This window comes from Convolutriloba macropyga, chromosome 7 (assembly GCF_964194025.1).
Source record: "Convolutriloba macropyga chromosome 7, txConMacr16.3, whole genome shotgun sequence".
NCBI lineage: Eukaryota > Metazoa > Xenacoelomorpha > Acoela > Convolutidae > Convolutriloba > Convolutriloba macropyga.
In genome coordinates, this window is record NC_134474.1 from 54,351,351 (window position 1) to 54,374,721 (window position 23,371).

The following is a 23,371-nucleotide window of genomic DNA, read 5'->3' on the forward strand; positions in this document are numbered from 1 at the left end:
GGGGGGGGGGGGGGGGAGGGAGGGTGTGAGGAAATTAGTTAATGAGTTAATCTAAGGGTAGTGAGTTATCATCACACACAGCTGCAGTGTCATCGTCATAATCATCGTCATCGTCAACTGAGTTGTCCATTTCAATGCCATTTATGTCATAATGGTCTCTCAATTTCTGTTCATGTTCCCTTCTTATTAATTCTTCTCCTCTTCTGTTGTCAGCATTTGTATTTCTCTTTTCAGTAGGCTAAAATGTTACCAGGTGAAGGTGCTCATTAATCCCAATCAATTTTTTTAGTTAACATCATCAAACATCAAACAATGAACCACACAGCATATAGTATTGATGAGTAATGTATCATTGCAGTCTACTTTACATTAATGTTGTAAACGGCTCAAAAGGTGATCTACATAGCTGTGTACAAAGACCAAAGGTTTGTTAACTACCATTGCAACATTTTCACTTTATTTTCACTTGCATTTTTCACATTAAAGTTTTCTTGCTCTAGTTATTATGTAAACATACGAAATCCGACTTCACATTTTATTCGGGTGAATTACACTTAACTTTTCTTGCTAAATTTGTTAATACTCTCAAAGTCGCGAAAAAGTGCAGTTCGCAAGGGTAATTAAGAACACATGCTAAAACATAGCTTGTCATCTTTATACACAATCGAGAGCAAATTTGCAAAATTTCGCGCTCCTGGCGTTTTGTCAACTAAACTGTAATGGCTATGTAAAAACAAAATCTGTAATTGGAGGGTTATACGACCTAAAATAGTCGTACATATTGGTAAAATTTGTGAGCGTAAGTACGTTGCACGCCATCATATCGACCTCGCAGCAGAACAGCTTCCTGAATTGATTATAAAAAATATATGAAGGATCTCATTAAGTTGATCTACTTTGACTTACAACTCACGGCACTTCAGCAATGCTCCAGCACACTGCTTCAACTGTAAATTTTTGGTTTATGGTATAGAAGACACTAGTCGTAGTGAAGGTTTTTGTATTCGCAATTCGTCTAATCTACTTAAATAGTTCATTGTGATTGAATTTAAATACAGAGAAAAACGTAGTTTTTTAAGTCTCTATAACTTTTTTGATCTGGAAAAGGTGGTTTCTATAACCAATCTCTAATGGTGATAATCATCACAAAACTGGTTGATAAAGCAACAGTTATACTCAGTAGTCTCATTTTTTTTACCAACAAAGCTTTACTGCAAAGAAGAGATTCTTTTATTCAATTACTGTTTTTCTGAAAACATGACACTCCATTGATTTTGTGAAGATATTGGATACCATGCATAATGCTATTTTTGCAATTAAATAAGCTGGCAAACCCCTATATAGATCACTGACTAGCGTTGGTTGGATTGCTCGTAAATTGGCGAGAGTATTGCTTTGGAAGTAAAAAAATTGTTTTTTTTTGGAAGCCGATCCCACCCCCCCCCCCCCCCTTGGGAGTTATGATTAAAACCTAGAAAAATTGACCGAAGCATCAGGAGATTATTTTCACCTCTTCAGCAGTTTCTATGAAAAATCGTAGAGACTAGCGGCGCTCTAAGAGCTGCACAGCAGCTGAAAGTTTTGTCCCTTCTTTGAGGACTAATATAATTTCAACGAAATTCGCTCGAGACTAATTAATTATGCAGCGAAGCAAGAAATGATAAGGAAACAAAAAACAGGAACCGTGGCACACAAACTTCTAAAAGCGACTAAATTTCAGATATTCTTAATGTTTCAATACCTGGGTTTGGCAGCGGAGTTCGTGCTAAAAGTTCAAAAACAAAAGATAAAACCAGAGAAAAAATTAATCTGTGTTAAGTTTTGTCTGTGTTCAAGCTCCGACTATTTTAAAAATTGTTTAGTCAGTCGTCGACAATTTTTATTAGAAACCAAAGATCAATTTGAGATCTTAAAATTTTCGGTTCAAAAAATTGTAGAGAAAACAGTGCAAAGCTAACGGCAGTGATATTGACAAAAGCCAAGCAAAACACATTGGTATATTGGTTTTAACTCCGGATGGTTTTATGAACTACGTTGGGTTTTTTGACCAATAAATGGGTATGAGAACCAGTTTTGAATTTTGGTGTCAAATTTGAGAGTTAAATTTGTAATCGCTGATCTAACATGGCTGCCTACTTTCGGAAAGTCGAGGCATTAATCAGTATTGCTGAGAGTGATTTTCTTGGAGGCTCATGATAATACTTAACTTACTTTTGATGGGTCGTCTAGGGCTAATTGATCGGCTGCGTCGCGAACTGCTTCGGCTGCGGCGGGGCTGAAACGAGAAAATGAAAAGAGCTTTAGAAAAGTACACGATTGGTGTTGCTTTCTTCGGGGGGGGGGGGGGGGGGGGACCTGTCTTAGCTTAACAATTTTATTATGTAATATCCAATCTTAATAATCTTATATAATCTCACATTCACATTTCCATTTTCGCATACAAATATTAAACAAAATATTATTCAATGCCTTCAAATAGATTTCAAAGATGCAAAATTGAACAACTGAGAGCAAAGCGCGCTATAGTTTGCTTTTCATCCATTTCGGCCTGTAACAATCTGATACAATGCAGGATCATTGCTTAAATAGAATCGAAAGGGAGAATAAATGCATAGATCTTCAATTACAGGAAAGGCATTGATAATAGAATCAATTTTGATAAAAGCGCAGTTTTGAAACCCAATTTTTGTATCAACATCATTTTCAAGTTGATCACGTGAAATCAACGTGATGTGATTTTCATCATTGCTTATTCGTTCACCTAAAATAAACTTTTCTTCATAATTTTCAGACCGACTAATTAAGAATATAAGACTATACTAATGAGGTTTAAATTACTAACCAAGTTATAAAAGATCAGTCATATTTGACATGCACCAATTCTTATCAGGAAAGACTTAGTCCAGCTTCATAACTAAGAAAGAATATTATACCGTTTTGCTCATTTTTGAATGCGTAATTGCTAATTTACCCATGTTTGTTTGTTTGTTAGTTTTTCTTTATCCTTGTTTTCAACGTTCATACCTACCTGTGTTTGTGTTTTTTATTATTAGCTGATGAATTGCGACTATGGCGGAGGCATTTAATTGGAACCGTCATGTTGTACGTGTTCCAGTACAAAGCAGCCAGCCTTAATCGATCGCTGCAAAATGACTGCTCGTGCAAACAAATCACTATTCATTTGGCTGCCGTTAAAAAATATTAGGTACATTAAAAATTTGGGTGATGTTTTTCAACAAAAACAGTCAAAATGACAAGACCAATGCAATCCAGTTTTGTCGACGGTGTACTGGACTCTAAACTTCCGAGGATTGGAATTAATCTAGCTGCACTCATTCTAAAAGGCTTATGATAAAGAGATAAATTAGACTGGAAAATTGTTTGGCATAACAATTCAGTGCTCAAAATACGCTCTTTTTCTTCACTCTTCGATAAAGTTCTCATTATAAAATGATAAATGGATCTCACAGATTGATGGCTAAAATCGATGCTTAAAACTGAGTACTTCTCTCGCGTTGTTGGAGAAAACAAAAAAAATCATTAGACATTTCTCCTACCTAAAATTAAATGGGTTTTGTTCCTTGGGATTTTTTCGAAACCCGTTTTGCAAAACCGATACAAAGAAATCAAAAATTTTTTTATGGTTTTTTGTTTCACCATTAACGATCACCTTAAAATGATCTGGTGTGAGCCAATACAATTTTATCTGGTGTGAAGGCCAACATAGAGAACAAATTCAACGTAACACAAAAACTGTGTAGTCTCGTAAACGATAAGATCAGTTACGAATTCTTTCCAAAATTTTTCAACTTTATAATGCCAAGATCATGTACCAAAACATATCTGGGCGAGACCAAATGATTAACTTTAAAACTTGCGATTTTCTTGTCTTGTAAGAGATCTTGAAAGTCATTGGCTAACCGGTAAACATTTGTAAACGCATAACTTGTAAGTTTCTTGAAAGTCAATTCCGGTCCATCTCAACACTTATTGGTTATTTCAATTTAACATTCTGTCATTTACTGTAGAAAACGCGTGGGTATTTTTCTCTGTTTGGATAACATAATACAGTGTGACTAAATTGACACACAATTTACTTTGTTTTCATTAACACAAGAGGTCCTTTTGTATTTCAGTTGAAAAATAGTTGATCTCAATTAGCTTCTTTCTTATTTTCTTCTGAAGAATGTTCCTAAATTTTTTTACAATTTTTGACTTTGATTGTTTTACCCTTGATTTTATACCCTTTTGTGTTATATCAATTCACATTTTCCAATATTCTAAATTTTCTGTTTTAAACATATGTTTATATTAATATCTTGCGAAATTTTTTTGTATGTTTTTGCATTAGAGGGAAAATCTTCATCTTGTAGAAACCTTTGTTCTCAGAACTTATGTAAGAATGTGTGTTTTATGTCAAACGATTAACATATATGAGCCCTGTAATTAAAATCGATGTATATCAGGAGCCGCCTTGTAAGTCAAACGGTTAAATTGTAAGAGCTTGTAAGTTGAGAGGTTAACCTGTAAGAACTTGTAAGTCCAATGTTCAACTTGTACGAACTCGTAAGTTGAAATATTAACTTGTAAGAATCTGCAAGTTTTTTGATTGAAAACTCGCACGACGATGCGTCGCCTTGTAATGACTAGCGAGAAACTTACAGGCTCTTACAGGTTAACCATTTTACCATTCAAACTGGACCCGGATATAAACTGAAAAAAAAACTGGAAAAAAGAGGAAAATTTTTTTACAATATTCCATAAAAAGTTTTCAAAGATTCTTTATAAAGTTCCAAAAACAATAGACTTTAGATCACTTAAACAGCTTTTTGCAGCATCTCAATCTGTCCAATCTGCTTTAAATATCAAAGTGGATTCCCCAATTTGCTTTTTTGGAGATCGGACGTTTTTCATGGTTTAGAATCAAAGATAACACCCAAAACACTTGGCTGATCCAAGCCACCTCTAAAACTTCGGAATAGGTTATAGCTAGCTGGTCGCCAATAGATTCATAGTGGTTTTGTTGCCCTAGAAACTTGATATGATTTGAAAAGATTAAAAATTTGAGGGTGAAATTTGATATGACTTATGGCAATCAAAATTGGTTTCTATAAACCAAAAAGTCGCCCATCTTCATTTTCTGTCTTAACGCCATTCCTGAGCAAATTAATTAAGTGTAGGCAATTTATCTTCAATCATTAGATGTAATAAGTGGATTAGTGGGCTCTTTGACAATCAGGCACTAAAATTTTGAAAATTTTAACAGCTCTGATTCGCCCGCAATTAAGTTACTGCAATTTGAACGTCTCTCTTTATAAGTGATATATTGCCACGTTTTTCAGATTTGAAGTTGGACTGAGGTCAAATAAACAGGCAAATAATAAAAATTCAAAGCGGAAAACTTTTCAAAACCAGGTGCTTCCTGTTGGAATTGCATCCATTGGCTTATGGAACGGTTAAAGCCCATATCTCACAATTCATTGTCAGATGTCATGAAAGTTTTCACCTGATCTATAAAATTGAAGAACGATTCCGAAATTCCGCTACCTGTGCCTTTTACTGATTGATAAACAAGGAAATTTAAACCATCAAACCCATGTAGAAGAACTTGTTGCAATGCAAGAACGTCTCAAAAGTGAACTTACAGGGTCCCCGGCTTTCCTAGTGACACATTCGCCCTTGGTCAGCACATGTCCGTGTGCGTCGAGGAGTGCTGGCCATACGAAGTGGTGGACCAGATAGCTGGAGTAGTCTGAGTCAAATGACCTCCTGTACAGACTGTCCTTGATCAACTCATCCTCCATGCCAAGGTGCACATCCAGGGACTCATGCAGACACTGCATCGACCAGGCAACCTGTCAAAAGCCATTTGATCATAATTACGAGTTAGTTTCCTGGATTTTGTCTGAGTAAGTCTGTTGCTCTCTTTACACCTACATCTTGTCTGGAAAGATATGATCTTGAGTACAACAAATGACCGAGGGTCCAACGAGAGGTCGTTGCTACCGAAGTTTGACCATTTTTCATTTTTTTTACTCAATTAACATCCTTTATGAAACTTAAGAGGAAAACTCAGCGCATAGCCTCCGAGAAAATTCGGTCCTTTAGTATAGTAGCAAGTGCAGTATTGGAGTATAAATTTTGTGGTACATTAAAGCAAGCAGTACTATAGTTGCTATGGTTATGAACTTATTGGTGTGGGGGCCATGTGAATATTTACAACTCTGCAAGAGCGTAGGCATTCTCTCACCTCTGTGACCTTTCGGATGAAGGGTTTGAGGTCAAAGTAGTCGATATGAGGCGCATAAGTGATAGATGGGTTCCTGTTCAGAGCCCTCAACACGTCCTGAAACAATATCGTGAAAAATGTAGTATCAATTGTAGACCCAAATATAGTGAAATTTTTAGAATACGATAAGGTTAATCTAACATTATATTTCAAAATGCGTTCGCTAATAGCTAACTGTTAAATGCAAATTAATCTTTTTGTCTTTTAACTGTTTTGCTTTCCATTTCTAAATGTCAAACTGAATCTCTTAATTTCTTTCCAATAAAATAGTTTTCTTGAAATGCTGATTGTGAAGGAAAAGCTGTTCATCATAAAAAAGATCGAAAAAGTACAAGTGGAAATTTTATAATGCCGAAAGTAAGCAGCATTGGATTTCAAAATAATTAAAACAAGATTTGATAACCCTACAAATAAAACGGCTTTTGAAATCTCAAAAAAAGCATGCTTAGGCAAACATTGAAATTGAGGCTTACATTTTGATCTGCTACGCAAACTTTGGTAATGGCAAAAAGGTTCAGTGTGTTGGTGCCAAACTTTTAAACTCCAAAAAACAGCTCCTAACTTATTGAGATAACTTTACATTGATGAAATGATAGTAGAGATGCACAAGTAGAGATACTTTGAGAATTATATATTGTGTTAACTTCAAAATTTTGGTAATTCTAATTATTATTAGACGATATTCGAGTTACTCAATGCGGACTCAATTGCAAACAACATTCAGAAGTTGTACATCGGAAGTTAGCATTAGTTATTCGAAGGGTCTCAACTGGAAAACCTGGACATTGGGCAAAAGGTACAGTCCTGAGATACAGTCCTTTACAAATTAAATGATTGCAAGTTAACTTTTCGGTCAACAGATTTGGGAGAAATTGAAAATCTAACTTCGCAACGGCAGGGCTGGTGTAACCCCGTGAGGCGCTACGTGTTAGCCAAAGACTCTCACTGGGCAGCCGTTACACAGTGACTTTATCGTCATTAATTGTTTCATTTTGTTAGCGTTCATATTTCGGTAACAGGACTGGATAAGCAGTAGTCTGCTATGCAATTAACTAAGCGACTAACCGTGACAATTTCCTCGACCTCGTGGTACTTGAGTCCGAATACCTCGTGGAACTCGCCGTGTCTGTCGATGTAGTTGGTGACTGCCTCCTCCAGACTCTCGTCCACAGACTGGTGTGGCAACAGGGCCTTCCTCACTCTCAGTCTGTACTGTCTGAATGCCAGCTTCACCTCTCGAAACGTCTCCTAATCGTATTCACAACAACTCACATGTCTCTGAATGACAAGAACAATAAAGATGGTAAGTGGGGGGGGCCTGCACACGAATTTACAGATAGTCTGCCTTACGCAGTAATTGCAGATTGGAGGGGGGTGTAACTTAGAAAGTGTTGCCCGACGTGGAATATGAGAATCTATAATTGATACTTTTTACACCTTTTTATCTACCAGATAAATTGTGATAGCTAGTTCCACCTCTTAACGGGCTATACAGTACAGACCATTAGCAAGTGTATACATAAGATTATAAGCTTATCGAAACAAAATTTTTTGTTCTCAGGGAAGAACAGTTCCGAAAGATAGAACAATTTTGTAAGACGATGATTTCGATTTTAGATACAAGGTTTTGTATCATTTTGAGGGTGAATTCACTTACAATGACAGCCTGGGTGACGATGCGTTGGTTCCTGTCAATGTCACTGCTGCACAGACCAAGGGCAGACATGGCATCATTCCTCGATCGAGTGTACAGGTCATTGAACCTGTAAAAATCATAAACATGGATAGTAACCACAACAGATCAGTGTGTCTGTGTTGAGAAGCAAGCATGAGTATTTCGGAAGCCTTTCTTTTCTAGTTGTTTTTCCACTGAAGTCTTGTGTATTAGAAGAGCCAACATGATTTCGAAAAATCACGCTCCTAAAAGCGCACTTTTTTGCTTGCAAAGCGTAATTGCAAAGTAAAACGATCTGAAACGTCTATAGAATCTCTATACTATTATTACTGTTCGGAGTACACCTAATGGAGTGGGGAACTGAGTTTTTCTTGTTCACTGAATTTTGGCCGATCGACATGTTTGATGCAGAAAGCCCATCGACAGCAGAATTGTAAGATTTTTTTGGAATTAACTTTGGAATTTATTTGGAATATGGAGATAATATTTTGCATATGCTACAAATTGACTGCTATTTTTGCTGTTTTTCTCTTGATTTTTAGCGAAGGCTTTGAGAGTTAATACATGTGTTTTGACGGTGCATAGAGGATAATTTTAGAATTAGTTAGAAGACAGCAAAGGTTGTAATGGTCTTGACTCTATAAATTTTCTCATCTCTTGTCATTGAAAATCATCAAGGAAAAGTCCCATCGATGCCTTAAAAAGACATGAGTGGACGTATATAATATTTTTTATAGTAGCTTATTTGTTTCAATGTATAAACCTTTTACATTCATATTTATTTGATTTAAAACTTTGAAAATTCTCCAGCAATTTTTTTGTAAAATTTTGGTGAACTATTGAGTTTTGTCTGTATTCCTTCTTTATATTGAGACCTGACAACCAAAGTTGAACTTTGACGTGAAACCGGGTTCCCTTACTATTGTTTCTTGTCAACAGAGGCATTCCATAATGTTTTTTGGCTTTGACAATTTGTTTCTGTAAACTTTATTTAAGTTTGCCCCTAATTATTGTTTTTTCCTATCATTTTTCCCAATATTACACGTGTTATTGGGTTTTTCTATCGTGCAGGCAATAAAACATAAATTGCTTGAAATCAAAATTTTATGCTATCTTGGGACTTTGAATAGTATTTCTTCAAAAATTATAAATGACTTACGAAATTCGAAATTTCAGTTTTTCTTTTTGATTGGAATTTTATTCTAATTTATGGAGACTCTCAATAGCTGTCTAGTGAATCTAAAGGAACTTGAGTGCACTTTTAGTGCTAAAATTTGATCTTCAAAATATTTTTAACAAGAGAAACAGTGATTTATTGACTATTGGCGTTGGTTTTTCAATGGATAATGGTTTCGATAAAAAAAACTGCTTTAATCAAGTTTCTAATGCAATTTTGTATCTTTCGTTGCAATTTACGTCACTTTGTTGCCCAATGGTCAGACCTAACCCCTTTTTACTTCTAAATACGTTGAGAGATTTTCGGATTTTATTCTTTATTTTCGGTATTTAGTTTACCTTTATTAAAAATCGACGTTTAAAGTATAAAATTGCTGAAAAAAAATAGTTTTCAGAAATTTGAAATTGTGTTTTCATCTTTTTGTTTGAGATTACGTGTTTTTGAATTTCAGAATTCTCTAATTTTTAGAAGAAATTGATATTAGTAGAAATTCAATAGTAGTATTAGTAGTAGTGGTAGTAGTAGTAGTAGTAGTAGTAGTAGTAGTAGTAGTAGTAGTAGTAGTAGTAGTAGTAGTAGTAGTAGTAGTAGTAGTGGTAGTAGTAGTAGTAGTAGTAGTAGTAGTAGTAGTAGTAGTAGTAGTAGTAGTAGTAGTAGTAGTAGTAGTAGTAGTAAAAGACTTGAATTACCTTTAAAAGGATGTACAGTAAAACAAATAATACTATAATCAGGTGCTGTACACAAAAAAGTTAAAATTAACTGTGAAAGTAAAAAGTTAAGCTCTACAAAAATTACATCTACACTTTAAATGTCAAGTGCATGTTACACAAATGTTATTTTTAGAACGCGTTAAGTCCAGCAGCAGGTTGTGAATTGCGGTTTGTCGGAAAAATTTTGACTTGAAGAAATTAATACTGATAATCAGGAGATCGGCAGCGTCGTTTACTAGTCTCTCAACACGGAAGAAAAAAAATTTTTCGGTGAGCCGTTCTCTCGATCTCATAAGGACCAGGCGTTCCAGATTCTGCGCTCGTAGGTTAACGGATTTTTTTTTCAATTTTGAAGTACTCATCAAAACTAATGCAGTTCTTTTCATTCACTTTTGCCAGAAAGAACCGAAGATCACGCAAGTTCAATGAGTTGATAACTGATCGTCAACGAATGAGACTTTGTAATAATTTTTCATAGTCATCACAAGCGAAACACCAAAGAAGTCCATAATAATTCAACTTTTCAAGCTTCCGAAGTTCACAATTATCAGGATGCCAAGCAGGGTAAACGTACAAAAACAAAGAGATAACACATGCTTTTTATAGATTGAATTTAACTCCAGAGGAAAAATTTGAAGGAACACTATGCTTCAAATAACTAAGAGCTCTACGAGCTTTGAAAAATTTGACCTTTAAATGAGCTCCCTACTTGAGTGAACTAGATACTTCAACACCCAGGTCGCGGACCTGCTCGAGCCAAGATAGTTTGTCATTTCCGATAAACAAGGCATGGGTGGATGTCCTGTTGAAATGTAGGTAGCCACACTTCTGAATATTGAAAGAAAGTGAATTACAATAAGACCATAACCTAAGAGCACAAAGATCGTGCTGAAAAGATTGTACGCAAGAATCTTCTTGGCACACAAATTTGGCATCGTCGGCAATATCCATTTTTGAATTTTCGTATTTTTGTTTCGCAATAATTTCGTTGCAGGAAAAAGAGTGAAGTTGTTCTATTTCACAGGATTTCTTTCGATAATTTTATGATCACTATTTAGTGAAGAAAATGGAATTCTTCTTTGTCTAGTTTTCTTTTCGGGTTTATTTTTTCATCCACATGTTTTGCTCATTTTCAAAGATTAACGATACCGTAAGAATAAAAAAAGGTCGAGACATCAACTTAATCTTTCCTTCGGATTTTGTTTTGGGCCAGTGTATGTAACTGTTCCCCGTTAGTTGTCCACTTCGATTCTAGTTTGACCATCAGATTTGCGTCAAGAAATCAAAAGATTCCATTCTTGCTGATCGCTAACACTCCGCTGCTAGATATATGTTTTTGACGTTTTCGAGCACACATTAACAATTTGATCAAAAATCTAATGAAATTATGTAGGGATAACTGACAAATCATCAAGATTTGTTTGATTAGTATATTGAAAGACATTAGTATATGAATTTACGTTTGAGGTTCAATTCAGAACCTTAATTCTTTGTTCGACAAAATTAGGTACTTTAGGTTTTTACTCAGCAAATTAGGTGTTCGCTGTATTTTTGTGCTCGAGAAAATATCGACGTTGAATTTTTTTCAAGTGATTGTGGAATGTTATACCGAGCTTATTTTTTTTAATGATGTGTAATAACTATAGTTTCAATTATCAATTAAACCCTATCTTCGTTTCTCTTATCTGGGGAGAAATCATCAATCATGAGTTAATCATAAGAGAATAGTTGAAAGATTGTCAGCTGAGGAGTCTGACAAGTGACTTCAGCAAAAAATCAACTTAGTTCATGTCTCTATACTGACCTGTTCATAAGAGAGTGTTGCTTGACCACTTGGGAAGGACTAGAAGAAATGGCTACGGGAGATGAAGGCGGCTCAAAAGAGTGTCGGCTAGCAGGCACAGGCAGTGGATCATCGTCCAGGTCTAGGGGCACAGGAGCTGGCCGGATCCTGGAACCATTGATCAATAGATCAAGGACTAAATTTTTTATCCAAAAAATTAATTTAACCAGTTAAGCGAACGTAATATATAGTAATCGGTACTTTGATGTCTATCGTTATTCCGTTATTCTTGCACACACCATTCTAGCTTTTTGAGGCGTATCAATTTTTGAATAGTTCATGTAACAGATCTTAAAATTAAGTCAAACTTAATTGGAAAGTTGAGCAAATAGAATAAAATATGGAAAACGAAGTTGTTAAATATTTCTGCTGAGAACAGATTTCTCATTACGAGCGAGGATCCTAACCTTTTATTAATATTGCACTAATTTGTGTAATTGGCAACAAAGGATAAATAATTCAATTTCCAATCAGTGTAATCCTGTCAAGCGAAGGCTTCGAAATCTGTCTTAGAACTGTTTCTGTCTTAGAATTTGTTTTAGATACATCACTTTCATTAGTTCTCAATGTTCATTACGAGCCAGAGCCCCCTACCAATCAACGTGGACCCTTTTTTATTTAGATTTTGTCAAGATTTTGCCAAGAGCTGCCAAGAAATTTTATTGGTCTATCTTGATAAGATTTTACCAAGATCGTATCAAGATTTACCATGAAACATGTTGGTATTCCGAGTTCTTGGCAAGATGTTTCAAGTTTTGCAAGAGATGTCAACATGCAAGGTGTAGCAAGTTTCGATTCACTGAGCGTACAGTGTGGGATATTACAACAAAGGAACGGTTACAATGAATAATTGATATATATATATATATATATATATATATATATATATATATTGATGAATAATTGATATATATATATATATATATATATATATATATATATCAATGAATAATTGATATATATATATATATATATATATATATATATATATATATATATATATATATATACATATATATACTATTAACCGATAGACTATAGTTAGTTGCACTATAATAAAACATCATAATTGGTATTATAATTCACAATTCAAAATTGTACGAGTTAGCACAATAGTAATTTTAATATATTTGTAGGGGAGTTGGATGGTGTTTATGCTCTTCGGCCTAAGTCTTGCATACCAAGACAACTTTTCATTAATATTTGTATTTCTGAAAGTCGCAACTATGGTAGCAAATCAAGCTCTATAAATACATCATAATTCGCGCCATTGGCACACAAGTTATGGTCAAAAACGGGAAATCCCTTACTATAAATAATATTGAAAGTGAACGTCAACCACTTCTGACTTCTTCAATGAAATCAACATATAAAACGCTTCAACGAAAATAGGTTGGGGGAATGAAAATCATGAAATGAAAGGGTTTTGGAGGACGAAAGTGTAGGTGGGGGGAGGAAAATGAGGGTGTGGGGGGAGATAAAATATAAAGGAACTTGGTTCCTTTACACTCCCAGCAACAAAAGCAAGCATTTGATATGAAAATGTAAACACAATAAAGCAAAAAGTTTTCATTCCGACATTGAGTTTTGTGTGTGTGTGTGTGAGTGTGTGCGTGTGTTTCGATGAACTTGTTTCAGTGACCCTCCGGCGCACCTGACGATTGTGGGAACACACGGCGCACAGTCTTTGTACCATTCCTGTAGCCGTCTGGATGTCGAAACTCCTGGCTATCCCGTCTGAACCTCTGTGTGCTTTCACAATCTTCCCAAGAGGCCAGATGCCTCTGGGTGTGAACTCCTTGAGCACCCACACAATGTCACCTTCATCCAGCTCATCATGTGATCTTTGCCACTTCGTTCTATTGTTGAGCTCATGAAAATATTCCTTCAGCAACCTGCTCCAGTAGTGATCAAGTAGTGTCTGCGTCAACTTGAAGTCCTTAGTGGAGAACCGCTGGTTGCTGTTCACAAGAGGTTTCAAACACATGTGAGGTCGGCGAAGGAGGAAGTGATTCGGAGTAAGTGGTCCCTCATCTGAGATGCTGCAGCCCACATGAGTTAATGGCCTGGAGTTCAAAATTGCCTCGGCCTCTGCCACAACTGTCTGGAAAACTGAGAGTGTTAGTTTCCGACTGCCCAGCACTATTAGTAGACTCCTCTTCGCGGTCTGTATCAGCCTCTCCCAGACTCCTCCGAAGTGTGGTGACAATGGAGGGTTGAAAGTCCACTGAATGTTCTGTTGAGCCAATTGCAGTCTGATCTACTCATTGTCTGGCTTGTAGCTTCTCTGGAACTTTAACTTCATTGCTTGGTTGGCTCCAATGAAGTTTTTGCCATTGTCACTCGCAATGAGGTCAGGGTATCCACGTCGTGAGACAAATCTGCGGATTGTCATGAGAAGGCAATCAGTTGAGAGGTCATGGCACACTTCTAGGTGGACAGCTCTGGTGACCAGGCATGTGAACAAGCAGACGCAGTGCATCTGGGTGCCCTCTCTCTTGTCCTCAATGTAGAAAGGTCCAAACATGTCCATTCCTGCGTTGACGAAAGGGTACTGCTTGTTTGCATCTGGAAATCTGAATTCAGGAAGATCGGCCATCTTAGGTCTCACATTGTCTGCCCTCCATCGTCTGCAAATGAAACGGTATTTCCCCAGACTTCGCAGCACTTTTCTCAATCCAATCATCAAGAAAGTCTGTTGCAGGTGAGCCTTCACATGTTCCACACCCTGATGGCCACAGTCATGGTGCGCTTTTTCAATCAACAGTCTTGCAATTTTGCTCCTGCTATGGAGAAGAAGCGGATGTTTTGCATTGTAGGTTAGAGGTGCCTTTTTGAGTCTTCCTCCTACCCTCAAGAGTCCGTCTTCATCCAGAAAGGGTGTGAAGGGCATCAGCTTGTCTCCTTTCTCAAGATTGCCTCCCTTCAACAGTGCAGAAATTGTTCCTGAGAACAGCTCGTTTTGGGACATTTTAATGAAGTAGTTCCTTGCCCTGTTCTCATCTGATGCAAAAATGTTAGTGTTGGATGTCTCAGGTGATTCGTTTTGTCTTCTAGTTCGAACTTTTGCCCTGAAGCGTCTTATTGCCTGGAACACCATTCTAGTAGAGTTGAGCAGTCGACTCCATGTTGAAAGTTTGTCAACCTCAATGACCGGCGTCTGAAGTTGTGTCGCTTGTGTGGCGCATATGTGGGGATCACTGTCCTCGGCAAAATTCCAAGAGTCTTGAGGTTTGCTCAGAAAGTCCGGTGGTTGGAGCCACAGCTTTGGTATGTCTGATGGGGTGAGGCCTCGTGTTCCATAGTCAGCGGGATTCATCTTTCCAGGGATGTGTCTCCAATTCTCTTGGTTGGAATTCTCGTGAATTTTGGTTAATCTGTTGGCAATGTACATTTTCTGTCTTTGCTTGGATTGGATCCAACCAAGTGTAGCGGTGCTGTCTGTCCAAAAGTGTTTTGAACTTATTGTAGTTGTCATCTCGCTCTCACAGAACCCAGCTAGCTCTGCTCCAAGTGTTGCAGCTTCCAATTTCAGTTTTGGAATGCTCAACTGCTTGATCGGTGCCACTTTTGTTTTACTGATCACATATCGGGATGTGGAAGATCCATCGGCGTTCGTTGTCCTCACATAAACCCTGGCAGCAATTGCACTCATTGAGGCATCAGTGAACGTGTGAAGTTGATGGGTTCCATTGGTGCTGGGAATCAAGCATCTAGGAATTTCAATTGGAGTCATGTTGTCGAACTCATCCATCCACTCCTGTAGTTCCTGTTGGTAGCATTCTGACACAGGTTGATCCCAGTTTCTTCCCTCTTTAATGATTCTTTGGAGGCTGCATCTAATTCTGATGGCAAAGGGTGATATCAGTCCGATTGGATCGAACAGAGAAGCTGCCATTGAAAGAACCTTTCTTTGGGTCATCTGTTGTCCTGTGTAGAGAAACTTCGGTTTTGCAAACATCAACTTGTCAGTTTTGGGGTCCCACGTCTGACCAAGGATTCTTTGGGCTTTCATTTCCGCCTTGTCTTCTTCCAGTAGGTTTTCTAATGCGGCTGGTCTGTTGCTCAAGAACTTCGTCAGATTGAATCCTCCTGTATGTAAAACAGTTTTGATCTCCTCTGCACTTCTGCGGGCCTCCTCTTCAGAAGGGTAGGTCTGCATGAAATCATCCATGTAGAACTGCTGCATGATTGATGTGTAGGCCTCTGGATGTTCCTGTTTGTGGTCATTTGCACACTTCTGCAGAACAAATATCGCACAAGAAGGTGAGCATGTGGCTCCAAAAATGAGTCGATTGTATTTGAAGATCTTTTCATTGCCATCCTCTGTCCAGAGAAAACGGAGATAGTCTTGGTCTTTTGGTTGGATGCCAATCTGCATGAACATTGCCTCCATGTCCGCTGTGATTGCCACTGAGTACTGTCTGAAGCGGAGAAGAAGGCCATGCAGGTTGCAGACTAGATCCGGCCCTGTCAGCAATGCATCATTGAGTGAGAGTCCCTTATATTTGGAAGCAGCGTTTGTGACTCTGCGGATTTTGTCTGGTTTCTGTTTGTTGATCACTGGGTGATGGGGAAGGTTCCAGACAGAGTGTCTGCAACTGGGGTCTGCAGTTGTGATGTAGTTTTTATCCAAATCTTTTTTGATTGTTTCCTCATAGCGGTCTCTCAAGTTTGTGTCCCTCTCCAACCTCTGCTGCAGAGCGTGCCACTGAACTTTGGCCATGAAGTAGTTGTTAGGTAGTGTGATGTCTTTCTTCCATGGAAGTCCAATCTGGTATCTGTCACCAATGTGTCTTATGGTATCATTGAGGATGGAAACCGCCTCCTTGTCATCTGAAGACTGTCCCTTTGAAGAACACTGATTGAAGTTCACTCCTTCAATTGTCCAGAAGAGCTGGAGAAGATCTTCATCTGGATCGTCTTGCCGTCTATTGATATGATTGAAAAGTGTTATGTTTGTGCTGTTTGACTGTCCGACCCTCTTCTGTGTGTACCTCTGAGGAATGGGCCCTGTCAGTGTCCAGCCAAGCAGAGTGTTGACTCCGTATGGTGTACCAGTGGGTCCCGTTGTGAACTGTCTGGGAACTGTTGCTGTGAATGCGTCTGCTCCAATCAGTATTCCGATCCGGTTGTCCCTGATTGTTGGAAATCTTATGCTCTGGAGGTGAGAATGGTCTCTGCGGATCTCATTCAACATTTCAATTTGAACTCTTGGCATGCGAAACTCGTCCATTGCTGTTGCGTACACAGGGATTCTGATCACAGGACAACTGCTGTACAAAGCTCCTATGCCGATCATGACATCTGCTGTTTTGACTGAGTGTTCACCATTAAGTGAAGCTAGTGGTAGGGTTATGTCTTTTGGTTGTTGAACTTGAAGTGCATCAGCAACCTTCTGTGTTATTTGAGTATTGTCACTGCCACTGTCCAGCAATGCGTAGGTTTCAATGCAAAGATCTCTGTTGAAAAGTGTTACTGGTATTGCCTGCAACTGAATCTGCGGTCTGATCCAAGAAGTCGCCTGCTGGTTGCTGCAGGTGTAGTTTTGTTGCGGAGTAGTTGCCTGCTGCTGAGCCACAGTGCGTTGATTGCTATTCTGCTGTCTGTTGTTGTTGTCGTTCTGCGTGTTCATTGGCTGAGGGTGAAAACCATTTTTGTTCCAGTTGCCCCTGTGTGAAGTACTGCTGTTAGATCCACCATGTCTGTTTTGAGTTTCACTCTGATGGTTGTAGTTTGAACTCGTCTGCTGCCTTTGGTTTTCATTGTTAAAGTTACGTCCATAGTTTGACTGGTTTTGGTAGGTTTGGGGTCTGAAGTTATTTTGTGAGTTTTGGTTCCAGTTCCCATTTGGTTGTGCATATTGTTGCATCTGCCTTGCATCTGTCCTATGGAGTGTTGAGTGATGGAAGCCATTGCATCTGTCCACAAGGCACCTTGTTTTTGATTGACAGAGACCCTTTTCATGACCTCTTAGACAGTTAGGGCAGAGATTGAACCTTCTCACACAACACTGTCGGTCATGCACTGACTTTTCCAAGTATTCGGGACATCGACCAAGGTTGTGGTTTTGTGAGCAGAGTTGACATGACACATCTGGTGGCCCCCTTCTAGAAGAACTGTTCACTCTGGTTCTCTGGTTCCGTTGTGGGGAGATGTCCTCACACGCCTCTGCGTAGGAGCCAATCCAATCAGCAAAGTGGGTAAGGTTAGGTTGCAGCAAGGCTTGGCTTCTTGTGTGGTGATTCCATCTGATTATCATGGTAGCGTTCAGTTTGTCTCTGGCCATTCTCAGGACGGCTGAAGACTTGAGGGCAGCTTCAGCGATAGCTTCATGGTAGTAGTCCCCATTGTATGAGTATCCACTTATGGAATCTCTTGCCTTATGTGTTACAGAGTTTTGGAGGTATGTCATTTTTTGAGCGTCTGAGAGGCCACTGTTGTTGTGAATGGTCGCTTTGAAGAAGCTGAACCACTGGTGCCATTTCAAAGGATCACCTGTGAAATTATCAATTGATATCTTGGGCAAACTCATTGTGTTCTGTATCATCAGTGCCTGGTGTTGCATCCAGTCTGGTGGAGAACTCGGGAAACTCGGGAAGCCATTGTATAGGTTGTTGTTAGAGCCGTTGTTATAGTGTACTTCATGCCCGGTACAACTGTTAAGTGGTTGTTGATTTTGTGGTGTGTACCTATGGCTCATGGTAGGACCAGCTTGGCTATTGATGTGAAAAGAAAGTGGTTGTTGCAAATGCCCAGCTCTACCCTCACTCTCATGTTGGATCTGTCCTCGAACATGGTTCTCTTCTCTTGATCGAATTGAATTTTGCCAGCCCTCATCTATTCTCAAGGCCCCTGTGAGAAATTCTCTGTTCCTTCCTCTCTCTTCAATGTTAAAAACGGGTTGAGAATTATCAGGGTCTTCAGAGTCGGACGAGTCAGCTTTGTTTGTTTCCTGATTGTTGCGGCTTGCCAACTGATGTTTCATTTGTTTCATTGCTCTATTGCGTAAAGGGTACTGTTTTCTCAGTAGATTAGGGGAAGGCGCTGCTGATGTGTTGAAAGCAGATTCAGTGTCACTTGCATCCGTTCTGTGTGCTTTTGCTCTCTGTTTGCATTTCAGCATGGTTATGTTTCTTTCAGCAGATTCATTAGCAAGTCTTGTCAACTCTTCACTTGTTAGCTGTAGCCTCATGAGTTCACTGCAACTTCTGTCCAACTGCTCTTTTTGAGACCTCAAAAGTTCCAAAGTTTCACGTAGTATGCTTAGACCTTCGTTACTATTGCTTTGTTCTTCAAAGAGGTCTTTTACTGCGTTCCACTCTATCACTTTCAGCTGAAGTTGTTGCTTGAGGCTGTTCTTTGCTGTTGATGATGCTTTGGACTTGTTTGGCATGTTGATTGTGTTAGAAGACTTTTCTTATTTTACAAAGTTACTGCAATATACTGCACTGTTACTGCACTATGTTTCCTTGTAACAGCCCTATTCTAGTTTTTGTTATGTTAAACCTATTATTTAAATGAGGCTGTTGCTTACTGTGCTTAGCTAATGCTTTTGTTTAATGTTTGATTGCTATGTTTATGCTTGTCGCTATAACTAAGTGATGTTTGATACAGATATTATGCTAATCAGAAGTTGCATAGAGTTAAACTTTTCCACTAATCAGTGAAATTCTTACAAACTTAGATAAATTTTATGTTTGTCTGGTTGCCTATTTGATTCTCGAGCGCGACAGAAGGAACACTAACCTGTGGTGGTTAACTTTCGACTATTGTGTGTGTCTACTGACACTGGTGGGGGGATAACTTCACGTTCCTATAAACCTTAAGGTAGCAAGGGCATACCAGGCCTTGCAACTAATCCTAAGTTAATGTGTGTGTTGGTGGTGCTTTAAATTTCACCTAGAGGAGGACCTACTCCTTTCAAAACTAATGCGGAAAGATACTATATTGATCCAACGATAACTAGTCGCCTATTAAAATCCAGCCTTTGAAATGAAGACATTCAAATCCGCAAGCAAGACCAGCCCATCTGTCGTGACTAGGCATCCCACGCAAGCATCCTTTTCAGGAGAACTCTCATCTCAGTCTTCACTTCTAGGGCCAGATTATAAATCAGTTGGATCATTTGTGATTGTGATGTTTTTGATTAAAAAGTGTGAAGTTATCAAAACCAGAGTTTAAAATGTGCTAAGCGTCAAATGTCTAAATTCCCCCCTATAAAATCAAAAATTCCCCAGTCTGCGTCGAGCAAGTTTCAAAGGTCCTTTTTTGACCCTAGGATACGCCAGAAATGTTTATGCTCTTCGGCCTAAGTCTTGCATACCAAGACAACTTTTCATTAATATTTGTATTTCTGAAAGTCGCAACTATGGTAGCAAATCAAGCTCTATAAATACATCATAATTCGCGCCATTGGCACACAAGTTATGGTCAAAAACGGGAAATCCCTTACTATAAATAATATTGAAAGTGAACGTCAACCACTTCTGACTTCTTCAATAAAATCAACATATAAAACGCTTCAACGAAAATAGGTTGGGGGAATGAAAATCATGAAACGAAAGGGTTTTGGAGGACGAAAGTGTAGGTGGGGGGAGGAAAATGAGGGTGTGGGGGGAGATAAAATATAAAGGAACTTGGTTCCTTTACAGATGGTAAATGTTGCGTGCCCAGTGAGTAGGAGTGATTTTTCGTCTCTGAGTACGTTCACTTCACTCTTCAGTCTTCTGATCTGACTCTCGTAGTCGTCCACCAAAAGGGAACTGCTCTTCAGTCGGCGGATCTCGTTCTGAGCATTGTCCAGGCTACAACATAAATTGCAACATAACCGTTTTTGTGCAACGTCATATGATTTTTTTCACATTTTATTCTGTATTCTACCACGAAAAGTCTTAAAAATGACATGATAATAGTACTGGTCAGAATAAAACAGTAAAAGTAGCGGTCAGAGTAAAAGTAGTACACAGAATTGAAAAACTATGGTCCATCGCTGTGTTACAATGCTACTATGATCCGGGATTACAAACAGTATGCAATAAGTAACAGAGATCAACTTTTGCAGTTTTCAGATGTGGGTTGAAAACACTGGGCAGATCTGATTTTAAATATAGTAAAAATGTGATCACTTTTTGAAGGAAAAACTTTACCGTGAAATATAAGCTAGTTGTTGCTTTCCTTTGAGTGTTTTTGGTGTTGAAGAACTGGTGTTTATTCTGTAAAATGTGCAAAAAATATTTGATCCACTTAAACTGCAAATGTCTTTTCTTCAAGTTTCAGTTTCCAGTTAATGTCTTTTTGGGACATAATATGTAACAATCGTTCTCAAGGGAAATTAAAACACTGTTTTACTTTTTTTACGAGGTTACATGATAAATCAATGAGCGACTAAGTGAAGAAGCCGATTCTACAACATGGCAGAGAAAACCTCTGAATCATAGGTTGTTGATATTCCGTACGGGCATTGTTGTTCTTTTCATATTTTCTCTTTAAATCAGAAATTGCTTCAATGTTAAGCCGTAACCAGTGCTATTCCGGGTACCAATCAACTGATTTCTTGGGCCTTAATAATTCGTCTTTAAGAACACCTATGATTACAATGATTTAAAGGACTATTTAAGATGCCCGCTCATTGGTGAGACAACGAGAAACAAAATTTCAGGGGGTTTCCCGGATCCCATTGTGAGACATCTTTCAAAACAAAATTCTCCAGCAGCTTGGCCAGCACTTATGAGATCAAATAAATTTTTTACGCGGTGCCTTCAATTTAGCATCTCCTGCAATCAACATGGTAACAGAGCCGTGTGGTGTTTGAATTGAGAAAATGATTTTACAAGATAGTGATCTTTGTCGAGAATCTTGCACAATATAACAGTCAGATTTCTAATATAATAGTCGCAGTAATTTTACTAGAATTGCATGGGGGCCCCATCAACAGGACGATAAGTGGGCGACACCGTATTTTGTTTCAAAAAGACGACAAACCATGCAATTTCATTGTAACATGCTCCCTGAATGTTACAATGAAAGTTAGTCCGTCAACTAGAACTGAGTTATCAGTGAATACTTTCATTTTGCTTGTGTTAATTTCATTTGTCGTCAACATGATACACAATTTTGGTGTCATTTATTTGAAACGTCGTGTCATGTTTAAATGTCCAGGATGTTATGCAACAATAGGATTAACTGCGGAGGAAATTGGACTCACTCGTTGCGCAGTTTGAGCAGTTCGTCTTCAGTCAAGGCAAGGTCACCCGAGGCAGACTTCTTTGTCAACTGCAGTTCGTTCCTCGTCTCCTCTAATCTATACAAAACACCAACATCAATTCAAAACCCATTCTCAATTATTGAGGCTAGAATAACAGTTGTGATGGCCGTCAACCTTGAGAGAAATCTTCAAACCTCAGAAATGTTTGATATTTATTATCAAATTCGTCTGCAACCCTTAAACACCCGATATCTAATTTATAACAAGGTTACGCAGCTAAGAACTGAGCATGCATTGAAGTACGGGCATCTATTTTGAATGAGAAAGGATATGAAGATTGAAATGAAACTCACGCAAACACCAGGGTCCTTATTCTTAAACACGTCATAAATTGAACCAATTTGATATCTTGTTTTACATAATTTACACAACCTTGTCAGGCAGCTTAATTTCACAACATTGATTCAGTTTTAAGATTTTTGAATGCTCTACCCTCATAAAAATTTCCGTTACGTCATTTCAGACGATGTTCTGTGATCGGACCATATTGGGTCACAAACGATGGGTTTACTACTACCCTAAAAAATTGCCCTTGAAAAAGGCATATTTGCACAAAATTCAGGTCAGCAGGCTATGTCTGGAATACCCTCTAGCCACATTTTGACCAAAAATCTAATAAGATACAAAAATCTGTACAATTTTCAATAAAATTATAACCATTTTTCTCAGAAAAACCCGTTTATACAGACTTTATTCTGGACAGAATTAAAAATAATCTTAAAAGACTTGTTTACGCTGATTTGTGTTGGTCTATTGAGATGACGTGCACATGATGGTAGGGAAAATTTAAATTATTTCAGCTTTGTGCGAAAAAAACACTGATGGAGCAATTAGTCAACGGTTTTAATCTGGACATAAAATTGAGAAGAGCCTAAAACATTGTTGGGAATTTGCATTTCCAAATATCACACTTTCGTTAAATATATAAACGAAACTCAATATTTATTTGCGAGTCATTGTTTACTTTTCCAAAGTATAACTACTGAGAGCATTTCTCTAGGACTAATTATTGCATGAGGTTTTAATGCGGCTTCAATTGACAAGGACTATTTTTTATCTGAACGGAATAGTGAAAAAAAAAGTTTTTTCTAATAAAAGAGTTTATCTTTTCTACAAAATTGAAACCAAAAAAAATAAAACAAATAGTTATGTTTCGAGAAAGTTGAAGCACATGACGCTGTAAACCATAAAATTCATACACATACACACAAATTGTTGCAATGGACACGAAAGAAATTTTAGGCAACGAGCATTTCGAGTATTTTTAACTCAGATTAGTTGTGAACTCAGTTTCAAATTTGTAATAAATGGGAGAGAGTGCTTCAAATCGGATTTTCTAAAGGCTCTAATGTGATAAGAAAAAGAAATCAATTTTGCTAAAATTTTTCGGCCTTTTTCAATAAAATTGGC

At 37.9% G+C, this 23,371-nt stretch overlaps 1 protein-coding gene across 2 annotated transcripts in view; it reads right to left on the reverse strand.

Annotated features, from left to right (window-relative positions):
• Nucleotides 1–23,371, reverse strand: part of LOC142343162 (mitochondria-eating protein-like) — a 38,164-nt gene continuing 14,793 nt past the window's right edge. The window contains exons 4-13 of one of the 2 annotated variants that reach the window (XM_075394857.1): nucleotides 21,902–21,997; nucleotides 20,367–20,501; nucleotides 11,656–11,802; nucleotides 7,947–8,052; nucleotides 7,355–7,537; nucleotides 6,251–6,346; nucleotides 5,646–5,855; nucleotides 2,212–2,275; nucleotides 1,742–1,765; nucleotides 1–238 (exon numbers count right to left, since the gene is read on the reverse strand). In XM_075394857.1, the coding sequence (XP_075250972.1) occupies nucleotides 231–238; nucleotides 1,742–1,765; nucleotides 2,212–2,275; nucleotides 5,646–5,855; nucleotides 6,251–6,346; nucleotides 7,355–7,537; nucleotides 7,947–8,052; nucleotides 11,656–11,802; nucleotides 20,367–20,501; nucleotides 21,902–21,997 (1,069 nt within the window). In that variant the 3' untranslated portion in view covers nucleotides 1–230. The remainder of the gene's footprint in view (nucleotides 239–1,741; nucleotides 1,766–2,211; nucleotides 2,276–5,645; nucleotides 5,856–6,250; nucleotides 6,347–7,354; nucleotides 7,538–7,946; nucleotides 8,053–11,655; nucleotides 11,803–20,366; nucleotides 20,502–21,901; nucleotides 21,998–23,371) is intronic. The other variant, XM_075394859.1, reaches the window with a different exon arrangement.